Source organism: Danio rerio, chromosome 2 (genome assembly GCF_049306965.1).
Source record: "Danio rerio strain Tuebingen ecotype United States chromosome 2, GRCz12tu, whole genome shotgun sequence".
NCBI lineage: Eukaryota > Metazoa > Chordata > Actinopteri > Cypriniformes > Danionidae > Danio > Danio rerio.
This window is the reverse complement of record NC_133177.1, coordinates 17,948,020-17,960,232: the sequence shown is the minus strand read 5'-3', so window position 1 is coordinate 17,960,232 and position 12,213 is coordinate 17,948,020. Positions and strand designations below refer to the sequence as shown.

The following is a 12,213-nucleotide window of genomic DNA, read 5'->3' as shown; positions in this document are numbered from 1 at the left end:
ACAAAAACAAAAGGCAAAAAATAAGATAAGCAAGTAAATGGGATGAGAACATGGTAAGAATAAAAAACATGGTAAAAATCAGACGACCACAAACACAGTAAATTTGAAATCCGGAAATTAACACCAATAGAGTTAATTTCAACACTTTAAAAGTGTATATATGGGAACCACCCGCAAAGTGTTAATTCAACACTTTCAAAAGTGTTGCCTCTTTAACACCAAAACAGTGTCAAATTATTAACACTATAAGAGTGAAGTATTAACACCAATGCAGATAATAACAACAACACTGCTACAGTGTTGCCTCTTTTAACACCAACACAGTGTCAAAATATTAACACTATAAGAGTGAAGTATTAACACTAACGCAGATAACAACAACACTGCTACAGAGCTAGGAGGAACTTTGTTGCAAACTCTGACAGAGTTAAAATCCTACACTGTTCAGGAGTGAACACTGTTCAAAAAAATAAATAATAAATAAATCACAATCTATTCAAGCTTATAGGAATCAAACATTACATTACTTAAATGTTGACAGTACTATTTAAGAAATGTTACTTTTTTATGGATAACTATATTAAGGCTTCTAAATTTTTTTATTTAAAAATAATAAATTCACTGTGAAGAAAACACATCTTACTACATTACTCTTTCAAAATTTTATTCCAACATGGAACACCAAGCCACCAATAAAATTACTTTACAAGTAACAGTCCAAAACAATATAAAATGAACTGTCATTGCCATATGTCATTTGCAAATCAAATGGCTTGTAGTAAAACAATTGTTCTGTTTTTTTTGAGAACAAGGCTGTGCTCTTGTGCAAAAACCCTGAAAGCATGGAGATGTTCAACAAACTCTGATTCCATACATGAGACCAAAAAATAAACTCCATCCTTGATCAAAATTTGAACAATCTTTCCAAAGACTGGTACATCCTCAACCAAATCTAAGCAAACAACAAGATTTTTTCGATACTCTGTACCATGACACTTTACCCAAGGAGTGATAGTTACTTCACTAGAGAGATCAATGTTGAGTTGCTCTGAAATAAAATCACACTTTTCAAGATCAGACAACAACTCATTTGAAACAGGACCAGATTCAATACCCCTCGATGTACAGGATTCCCAGTAATAGGCTATTGCCAGCTGGTGTTTTTTTGCAAGCGATTTGGTGAGGTTTTTGAAGTTTTTTAAATTTTTCTTAAAAAACCTGTGTTTTGCTTCGTACCTCATCGTCCATACATGAATCAATGGGCCAATTTGCCTGATGCATTCAGGGTAGTGAATCATAAGGTGATGCTTCGGAATCAGATTTCTAGAAGGATACAAGTCTTTGAACAACCGATGGTGCTCCACTATCAGATGCTTCAAAAATATGATCATTCCTTCAGAAATGCAATGAGAAAACACAATGTCAACAATTTGCAAGAGCAGCAACATCAAATGCCAGTGCTTATCTCCCTCTGGAACTACATCTCCAAATATGAGAGGGATGTTCCTGATGAGACACAATGTCTGACTTGCATTAAGTCCAATACTGTTTCCTGGGTGCTGAAGGTTGACCTTGGTTGGGCGGTTATTTCGGTCCAAAAAACCATAGTTGAAGGCATACAGTCTTTGAGGAATGGAATCACAAGGTATTAGACCGCAACTCATATATTCAAAAAGCAGTTTTACTTCATACTGTGCCACTCCCTCCAGAATATCATGCATAATGTCCAGCACAAAGTTCTCAGATACATTAAAGTAAGTCAAGGTGTTGAGTATAGAATTTCTTTTAATACCATAACAGGAGTTTTCATTAGGGTTGTCAGCAAGATACTTGTAATGCTTCTCATTTTGGTTTCGGTTGCGCAAAATCACCCTTGGATCATCCTCGCTAAATACTTCCTGGGCTAACACCTTGTCAGTAAGGCACAATCTGCAGTAATGTTTTGCAGAAAAAGATTCAACATAACCAAGAATACCGTTTAGACCCAGGTTATCGCCAGTAATTTGAGCAATTGTACCAAAAATGGGCTCCTCAGAAAAAGACACCTTCATTCCCTTCTGCTCAAGAACTTTAACATCATCAATCAATGGGCCAAGTATTTTGTCCATGCCATACTTTTTTCCATCTTCAGAATGAAATAAAGAAATTAGATGTATGTTCATCAAGGATGAATTTACATGTGATGGTAGGTTACGAAGCACAAAATATATACAGCCAAGTTTATGGATTCCTTGTTTAGATCCTAATGGATTAGCTGTTTCAAAATCATCATAGTAAATTTGGATCTGAAGTGCATTATTACAGATGGAGTACAATGGATGCCTTTTGTAATACTGCCCATCACAAAATTCTCTATACATGTCACTTTGCCTTTGTTCTTGAATCAGTTTACATACTTCCTCATTTCTAAAAATGAACTCCAGAGTTTTGAGCAGAGGGATGTAAATAAAGGTGTCATTAACTGTTGTTTGTTCATACATTCCAGAGGTCGTATTTCTTCTTGAATCGTACCTGACTCCCAAGTGAATTTCAGTGGGTTCAACAACTCCCCATTTCTTGCTGAAATATTTTCTCCATTTAGTGTCTGTATTAAAATCTGAGAATGAATTATGAAAATTATTAAAAACCTCTTCAACTGAACTTCTAGTTGTGCTACCAACAGGCACAACATTTAAAATGCTCTCCCTTAAGTTAGTATGGAAATCATTAACAAAATCCTCCATGCTTTCAATAACAGACAAAATTAAATTGTTTGCAACACCATTAGCCTGCAATTTGGCAATTATGGATGCACACATTTCCCTTGAACTATCCCTTGAAAGAGAAGAACATTCAACCACTTGAGCATCATTATCTGTCATTTGCTCTGTGTCAGACACAAGTGCTTCGTCAGGATTTGGAGCATGCTGATTTTGAATAGATATGTTACCACTGCTTGATGCCACACCCCTAAAATGAAATCTGGTTAAATGTTTTTTAAACCCTGCATAACTTTTAAATTGTAGGAAGCAACCATCCTGAGCACAAACCAACTCAAACTTCTTGCCAGGATACAAACTATGAACAAGTTTAAGGTGCCGAATTAATTTTACAGTTGTAGCAAACAGTGATTTACAGATGTAGCATCTAAACATCATTCAGTAATTTAGCTCTGAGCTCCTTCACCCTTGGGGTTTCACTTGTGCTGCCAACATCAATTCTGTACACTGTGGTCTGGAGAAATGTGAACAAACCTTTAAGTGGAGGATCATAACTGATACTGAACACAAAATGGACCTTGAACAGTTCATCGATTGCCGCTAGTGAAGAGGATTCTTGACATGGGATGAGCTTTTTGTCAAGCACAATGAAGAACTGACTGATGGCTTCCTTGCTGCTTCCTATGGCAAGAATGTAAGGTTGACGATTGTCTTCTGTCTCGAGGTGTTCCTGAATACTCCGGCATGCCTGATTGAGGAAAAAAAAAAGGCAAATTAAGCATTATCAGTTAACATTATGACTACAAAGTCAACATTAAATTGATTTTGCAATATTGCAAAAGCTGTGACTTAAATGTGTCATTTTGTCAGGGAAGCAATTCTGTGATCAGTTATAAATCTCTGAGGCTCTCACAGGTTAAGTCCAAATAAAACAAAGAAATGAAATCCATAGAGGTTACTTAATAAACAGAACATATAACCCTGATGTTTCAGATTTAGAACTGATTATAGAACCGGCTTTACTGGCAATATGTGCATCTTACAGTCATAGTTTGAGTCTGTTTAGCTCAATTGAACACTAAGATCAAAAGACACAGAAAATGATACAAGCGCCAACAAGCTTAATTCCAGTTTAGGTTTAGAAAATTTGATAAATCAAGCACTTCATATTACACTTATCTCATAGTGTATTATCAACTGGAGAAGTTAATGCATTAATTGAAGGTATAATGTCTACAGCTCTTGTATCATCACCAGTTACCTACCTTTTGAAAAACCACCAGATGGTCAATTGCCTGTGAGATGCTCATCTTCTGGATTTTCTTTCTTCCAGAAACTTGGGGCGACAAAAAATGCAGAAGTAGAAGAAAGGATGATATGTCACTGTCCCACTCTGAAAAAGACAAGTAAAAAGTTAAACATAGACAGTAAAATAACATTCAAAAGATTTTCACTGCACCATTACATCAGTTACATCTGTACCTGGGAAATCCTCTGCCTCGCTGCTTTCTTTGTTCTGTTTGGCAGATGACAGCAATCTTTTCAGCAGTGGAGTGGATGTCAAGGTTTCTGCTAGCTTGATAATCTTTGACTTGAAAACTGTTGGCCACCTTTCCAAGAGTCTGGAAGCCGTTTCTGACCCGAACAGGAGTGTAAAGTCCTGGAGAATCTGAGAAATCAGAAGAAAACATTCCATTACTATAAAATATTACAAGCTAAATGTGATGGTCACTATTTCACCACATCTGTGAAACTAACATTTCAATTAAATTTTTTTATATTTATAAATAAAATATATTTAAAAAGACAATTCATACCAATCCTTTCGTATCCAGAAATCGAGGAAAAACAGAGAGAATAGTGGTGGATTTCTCTGGATCACGCACAAGACGTTGTCTGTATTTAAATGTTGCCCTCATCTTCTGCATGATGACCTCACGGTCGCTTGTATGATTCATCAGAGAGATGGCCTCTAGACTTTGATCACTGTCCAGCTGATCTTCAGGGTGACACAGCTGTCGGTCAAGCAAAGGACCCCCCTTTTCCTCTGTTTTAGGATCATCTTTATTTCCAGAAGGTTTTGTCCCCCTTTGTACGGTTTTGAGTCGCCACGACAAGAATCCAGAGTTTTTCTGGCCATCATAAAAATGTTCCTGACATTAATAAATTCAAAAATTAATAAATTCAAAATGACACAAATTCAGATTCAACATTTAACACTCCATTAATATATATATATATATATATATATATATATATATATATATATATATATATATATATATAATGATCTTCTGACGACAGACAAGAACTTACATATCCAGTCCTCCCTTGGGGATCTCTGAGTGAGGGAAACAAGGTGATAATTCCCAAACCATACTTCTGTTTGGTAAGGCGGTGTGGAACTCTCCTGAAGAACAGGAGTACTCAATGTTACTTAACATTGATGAGAATTAACAAATGTTATTAAAATTTGTTCAATTAAATGTTTAAAAGATTAGCACTATTACATTTCTAGCACTCAACTTCACACTATACAATTTATAATCTATATAGTAGTCAACATTTGATGTGTATCAAAAAATGTTTTTCAAAATTGTCCTTTGACAAGAATGGGTGTAGTACAATAGATTTAATACTTTGATAAAAGATTTTGATTCATTTCAAATGTTGACTATTGTATACTGCTATAACCATAAAAAAACAACAACAACATTGTTTTTCATAATTACCCTTCTGTCTCCATCATGTGGGCTACTAGAATGTTCACCATAACTTTTCTTGTCTCATCAGTAATTGTCCCCGTATCTTCATACTCCCTCAGCACATTTGCTCCACCTGGTCTTGTCTCTAGAATTTGTTTGATCAACTATAAAAAGAAATTAGCATTAACATCCTATTATAAAGGTAGAAATGCAGGAATATTGAAAATGCCATTTAAATTCAATCCTGATCTGGAAAAGGTCAGTACTATACACATAATACATAAATTAATGGAACTGATTATGTAAAGCTTATGGTTATGATACTGCAAGTAAACCCCCAAAATTGTGTACTTGCACTCACATCTCTGGCCTGTGAGTTTTGTGAAGCCTCATCCTCGTCCTTTCTAAAGCGTTTTGGACTAAACCAGTCACTGTCCTCACTGCTTTTTGAAGTTAAAGAGAGTGTATCTGTATCAAAGCTGGCTGAAGATTGAGGTGTGGAGGGTCCTGTTAATGTTAAAACTGGGGTTAACAGGCAACAGGTTTTTTAATACTGGATCAAAATAAAAAGACAGGTCTAAGTACTTGTAAAAAAAAAAAAAAAAACAACACTCAATACTAGTTTACATTATGGGACTGTATTTCTACCCACATCAACACTGCCGACATTAAAAATATGGTAAAGTACTGAAAATTGGCAGCATTCACTTAGACACATCTTACATCATTCAATAGCTCCACTGTTATCACTCACCACTGTCATTTAAAGCATTTATAACAAGAAGCAGTCCACTGGTGCTCATTAGATCAGGAAACACATCTTCGTCCACCTCTGTACCAGTTTCATCTGTAACTGTAATTACAAGATCCTGTGGTAATGAAAACTTCTCTTTCACTGCAAAGGAGGGAAAATAAATATTATTGTTAAAAAACGTTTAATGATACGTATGATAGAGAAACTTTTTTTTAATAAATATATATTATTTTTAATACCACTCACCCTCTGCTAAAAATAAATCAAAGCAAGCCTCTGGGATTTTTATGAACTTCTTTTGGTTTCGATATTGTGCTTTGACAAGCATTGTCTTGACCTCTGGTGAAGCTCTTGGTGTGGAGAGAAATAAACACATTATATTTGGTTTATGTAATATAATTGGACTATAAATTGTAAGAATAAATAATTTTTCTATAAATAAAGACAACTTAAAGTTAACGTTCGTTGTTTTGCAGCACACTTACACGACAATGATATATTGGAGGGAGTTTTATGAATGTATTATCGTCTGTTTTGGACTCATTCTGACTACCGTTACGCGCGCTGTCTTCTTCTATTGTTTCCTGGCAGCTGTAATGTCTTAAGCTATAGCGCATTGACGGCTAAACCTTGTTATTGCAATCTCTTACATTCGCGTAAGATTATGCCCTTACATTAAAATATCTGACAACAGTTTTTGTCGATAATGTAGATTAGTCGTTTCATTCATCTGAGGTCTTGAACTGTGTGTTTATATTCCACAACGTGCGTTCTATCACCGAAGTGAGCAATCACTGACTTTCGTTGCAGCATTAAAAACTTACCACGGTACTTTTTAACAGCGAAAACTCTCACCGATCCACGGTCAGTCGGCCACCATTCAGCAGGAACCCAAGCATGTACCTTGGATTAAAACAAGTTATAGTAGTTCAGCCGCTGTCTTTGAAATGTGCACATTTACTTGTTGAACACTACAAGAAATCCACACGCGATAGTTCACCTTGAATAACGTTACCTGCTAAAATGGAAGCGGTCTTAGCGCGCGAGCCTAACTACACTGTGCTTATGTCCAGACATGTGCATACGGTAAATAAAATAAATAAAACAATCGCCGTGTGCGAGAATTATAATATAATAATATTAATATAAGCGTTATGGTGGCTTTACATGATTCATAAAATTGCTGATATAGGCTAACTTAATAAAAATCACGTCTGAATTATTTGGCTGTGTAACGCTTGATATACTGATCGTTATGAAAAAATGATTAAACTAAGATACAAAAACATATTATTTAATTTAAACAATGAATCTGTATAATAAGATTTATATATTAGACTTACCAACTTTCTTCCACTTGCAGCATTTGAAATGGCGTCTGCATGTGGTCTGGTTGAATCAAAAGGACGTCTGCACGTTCATGGAGGTGTGGCCTGGTTAACGCTTAAGGAGTTGCCTTTGCAACGATATAAAATGACACCAACTCTTAATCGAAACTGACGCTTTTGGTGTTTAACTCAATCTGTATAGCGTTGACGCAACACTTTATTTTAACACTTTGTTGTAACACCAGTAAATCAACACCGGTAAATTTGCTGTGAAGGCTTTTCTTTTTCTGGATTGCTTTTGAAAACACTGTCAGTTGGGTTTAGAGAAGGAGTAATCGTGTCGATCGGTGCTTTCGAAAACATTATCAGTTGGGTTTGGGGAGAGGGGTGGTCAGTCGATCAGTTAGTAAGTCAGTCAGTCGACAGTGGCCTCTGGTGGATTTACACGAGAACAGCAGGTGCAAATGGAACTGGCAATTAAAATTAAGGTCTCAAAAATGTACACAGCGGCCTCTGGCAGATACACAAAAACAAAAACTGCAAAAAAAAAAAAAAAAACATACCTCCAGGGACATATTTCACAATCTCTATAAATGTATGTATCCATTATGAACATAGGTTGAATGTTTTCTAAATGCATATATATATTTTTTTTTTTTACTTTGAGTGTATTTATAATAATAATTAATATTTCCTTACATTTATTTAGAGCTTTTCTAGGCACTCAAAGCTCTTTACACATAGGGGGAATCTCCTCACCCACTACCAGTGCGCAGCATCCACCTGGATGACATGATGGCAGCCATTTTGCACCAAACCGCACACCACACACCAGCTGATTGGTGCAGAGAAGACAATTATGATATGGAGAGTGTTAGAAGGCCATGATGGACAGAGGCCAGTGGGCAAATTTGCCTGGATGCCGGGGTGAAACCCCAACTCTTTTTCGAAGGACATGCTGAAATTTTTAATGACCACAAAGAGTTAACGTCTTAAACTTAACGTCGAGTTAAGTTTAATGACCTCAGTTTAACGTCTCACCTGAAAGACGGTGCTCACTGAGCAGTTCAGAGGCCCTGTCACTATACTGGGGCGTTATGACCCACACAAACCGCAGGTTGGGCGCCACCTGCTGGCCTCACTAATACCACTTCCGGCAAAAACATAGCTTTCGGTCTTCCATCCAGGTACTGACTGATTTGAGCTTTCTTGTCCATTTAAAATGACATTTGTTTTTGTTCTTTCTTTAGAATTTGTGAACATAAAACAGATTTTATTTAAAATCAGAATGATAATGATCATTTTTCTTCTTCTCAGTTACTTTTTAAAGTTAAAGTTTGATAAACATAAAAAATGATAGGATGAAACCTAAATTTGCATGTTATAAACACATGCATTCAAAGCAGATCCGGCTTTTAAAGTTGAAGTACTATAAAAGTCTTAGTGCCTAAAGAAACAATGACACTCCTTATGGGAAAAAACTGATTCCACATGAGCGAACGCGTCCCTTGATTTTTAACTGCTTCCAGATATGCTACATAAGTGTTCATAGTTTCTAAATCCATAACATTTGTAGTACATTTGTTCGATCAGAGCCGAGTCCCATCTAAACACATCTGAGCAAACTGTTGGCATGGCAGGTGGCCAGTTTTGCAAAGGCTGTGTGCAAATGGCTTGTTTTCTCTATTTATTGATTACAGATACTGCATGTTGTCTAAACGAAAGGTTCGTTTTCCTGTACAAGGCACCACCACAGTGATCTTAAAAAGTACAGTTTTTCAGTTTTATTTTATAATTAATGTACTGTGCTTTGTAGATGCAACTTATTGTGTCTAAACACAGTGTCTCCAATAGATCAATAGGTACTGCGCACGCTTAAGAGACTAACACAGACTTTATTCACCCCAATGGAAATGGTATTTATATAGTCTGAATTGTTTAACCCCTAATGTGCATTACCTGTCATCCACATTATAGCATGCAGCAATTCTCCAAATTAAAGACAGATTTTAGTTGTAGCTTTATTAGTGTGTAGGGGCTGACAGAGAGCATGTAATAGGACCCTTAATATAATCTTAAAGGAAGAGTCATGTCATCAAAATCATGGATTTGTATAGGCGAAAGTAAGAGACCGTATGTATATATATATATTTCAGATTACAACAGATTATAGAGAACCATAAGTGCAACATATTTATAATGAAAACAAACATACAAATCTTCACTGTAGTAAGGTTCGTTGTTATTGTGGGACGAAGAAGACAGGGTCTGCGATTCAGGTGAGTCAATGTTTTTATTTCAGTTTTATAGCCACAACACGTGCAACTGTGTGTGTGTGTGTGCGTGCGTGCGTGTGTGTGCTCTCTTCCGACTGCTCCTTCTCTTCTTCTTAAGAAGGGTGTCTCTCCAGCTCAATCACTAGAATAAACAGGTGTTATTATTTCTGATTGGCCTGCTAATTAGCCGTCGGGCTCTGAGCATGCTCTCCCCCCTCATTGTGTTCGATCTTGCTTACCTTTCCACAGTCACCTTGGAATTATAACATTCTATCTGCATTCTGAATAACTTTCAAGTTTGTAAAAGCAATAAACACAGATCAAACATCTCATATTGAATGCAAGGTTCAGATCTTTAACTATAAAGTCCAGCATGATTCGTTGTTCGTTTGTAGTTTGTTTAATCTTTTTGTTGTCAAGACTTGAATAAAATTAGCCAGTTAGAAGCAATAACTTCTTTCCCCTTTTTTAATTTTATTAATTCAATCTATGTTCATTAAACTGAACCTTTGATATAAAAAATATGATGGACAGTGATTTGTGATGCAGACTAGTAACTGTCAGCCTTTTTTTAAGTATCAGCAAAAATCCAATTATCAGAAACAATTAATTTGATAATTATTTTTTCATGTCAGGTAACAAGTAATCATTGTATCCATAATTTGTAAACATAAAACCTCTAATGAGGATTATGATCTGTTTTAGTGGAGTTTTTTTATAAACTAATTTTGAGAAAATCACGTTTATGATTGCTTGCGGCTGGTCCTGCATTATCCAATGCATGATTCACCAATCAGATGATTCCTAAGCCACTATAAATACCGTTAAGTTCCATAACAGCCATCTAGGTTTTGAAGAATCTACACATTCTCCCCATGCTCACATGGGTTTCCCCCAGATACCCCGGTTTCCTTCCACCATCCAAAAACATGCAAATTAAGTTAGTTGGCAAACGGGAGGGAGCCCCAGGCTGGAGGATCTTATAAGCTGAAGGCTTTCTCATTGGATAGCATGCCAGAAAAGCTTTATTGTCAATCATCAGCTAAGTGTAAACTCTGGAAATATATTTAAATGATAGTTACAAAAAGCACTTCTGTTTTACACTAATTATGTAATTTAAAAACTTTCAATAGACTGTTACTTTTAGTATAAACTGTATAGTCAATGTTATCACATAATACATAAAGAAAACTGCCTATCGAATGCTTCAGGAATGATTATGAGAGCAAGATAGGAAAATGTACCAAAAATGATAAAATGACTCAAGCTACTGGAGCTCTGTGGATCACCAAGAATGCAAATGGAAACAAAGCTTAAACCACATTGGTAAAGACCATGGAAAACCTGTGCGATTTCTTTCCAGCCTGCCTGTTCCATCACAGTATTGGAAGCAGATGCTTCAGGACAAGAAATGTGTCAGTTGATGAATAGGGGAGGATGGCCGTGAATCTCCTGTCCCAAGTGTTACATTAGATATAGGAGAACCTCCAACACTCTCACATCAGTGGTTTTGTTGTACCATGTAGACTAATATGGGCGTCACGGTGGCGCATTGGGTAGCACGATCAGCTTTCCCCACAGTCCAAAGAAATGCACTGTAGGTTAATTAAATAAGCGGAATTGGCCGTAGTTTACGTGTGTGTATGGGTGTTTCCCAGTGTTGGGTTGTGGCTGGAAGGACATCCACTGCGTAAAACATATGCAGGATAAGTTGACGGTTTATTTCGCTGTGGCGACCCCTGAGTAGTAAAGGGATTAGGACAAAAAGAAAATGAATGAATGAATGGACTAATATATAAGCAATTTATTTCACATTCTGTTGAAAGTTTTGATTCTGATTGGCCGAAATGTTTGCAATAAAGTTGCTTAATGCACAAGTAGTTCCAATCAGCGTTCATCACAGCTGGAAATTAATGTTCTAGCCTCAAACAACAGTAGTAACCATAGCAACAAACAGTTGACAGAGCCTTCATTTTATTCCTCTGTGAAATTTAAAGGACATCGACATTTGCTTTACCAAGAAGTTGATGAGTACTCATCAACTTTTAAATATGCCACAAAATATTTGCAAAAAGATTACTTTTTTTGAGCTATTAGATATGCCCATGCCATTTACATGCACATAGATAAACTAGGAGATCTAACCAACAATGGCTCATTCTAAAAACGTACTACATTTCTAGAGAGCACAAATTATGTAGCCAAAGCTATGTATAGCTGCATTTCATCTTTAAAACAAACGCTATGGGGCAGTCTGATGCCACCAAACACTTTTGTTTCTTTTCACCCTACCAGTTGACCTCTAACCACTGTGATGATGGCGTAAGCAATGTTAACAGTTTACCTTAGTAGCTCGCCATGTAAATAAATTGGTCAGTCGTTTAGTCAGTCAGTCGACAGCGGCCTCTTGTGGATTTACACATGAACAGCAAGCGCGAATGGCACTCACAA

At 36.4% G+C, this 12,213-nt stretch overlaps 1 protein-coding gene across 2 annotated transcripts; it reads right to left on the bottom strand.

Annotated features, from left to right (window-relative positions):
• Positions 1-645: 645 nt before the first annotated feature.
• LOC100001444 (uncharacterized) lies at positions 646-7,534 on the bottom strand. 2 transcript variants are annotated; one of them, NM_001161602.1, is made up of 11 exons: positions 7,502-7,534; positions 6,983-7,061; positions 6,405-6,508; positions 6,159-6,299; positions 5,766-5,911; positions 5,432-5,568; positions 5,016-5,109; positions 4,517-4,852; positions 4,182-4,368; positions 3,965-4,092; positions 2,791-3,447 (listed from the first exon to the last, which is right to left on the bottom strand). In NM_001161602.1, the coding sequence occupies exons 3-11, from the start codon at positions 6,484-6,486 to the stop codon at positions 3,127-3,129; spliced, it is 1,572 nt and encodes a 523-aa protein (NP_001155074.1). In that variant the 5' UTR covers positions 6,487-6,508; positions 6,983-7,061; positions 7,502-7,534; the 3' UTR covers positions 2,791-3,126. The 2 variants fall into 2 exon arrangements, with proteins under 2 accessions (XP_073765585.1, NP_001155074.1); XM_073909484.1 differs by lacking the exons at positions 6,983-7,061; positions 7,502-7,534 and having other exon boundaries at positions 646-3,447; positions 6,405-6,734.
• Between the last annotated feature and the right edge of the window lie 4,679 nt (positions 7,535-12,213).

Excerpts from the sequence above, each read along its gene's own strand:
- LOC100001444 (XM_073909484.1), bottom strand. The coding sequence starts at position 6,534 with ATGTGTTTATTTCTCTCCACACCAAGAGCTTCACCAGAGGTCAAGACA. Across the intron at positions 5,110-5,431 it reads CACATGATGGAGACAGAAGG|GAGAGTTCCACACCGCCTTA; the intron begins GTAATTATGAAA and ends CCTGTTCTTCAG. Across the intron at positions 4,369-4,516 it reads TTCTGGATACGAAAGGATTG|ATTCTCCAGGACTTTACACT; the intron begins GTATGAATTGTC and ends CTGATTTCTCAG.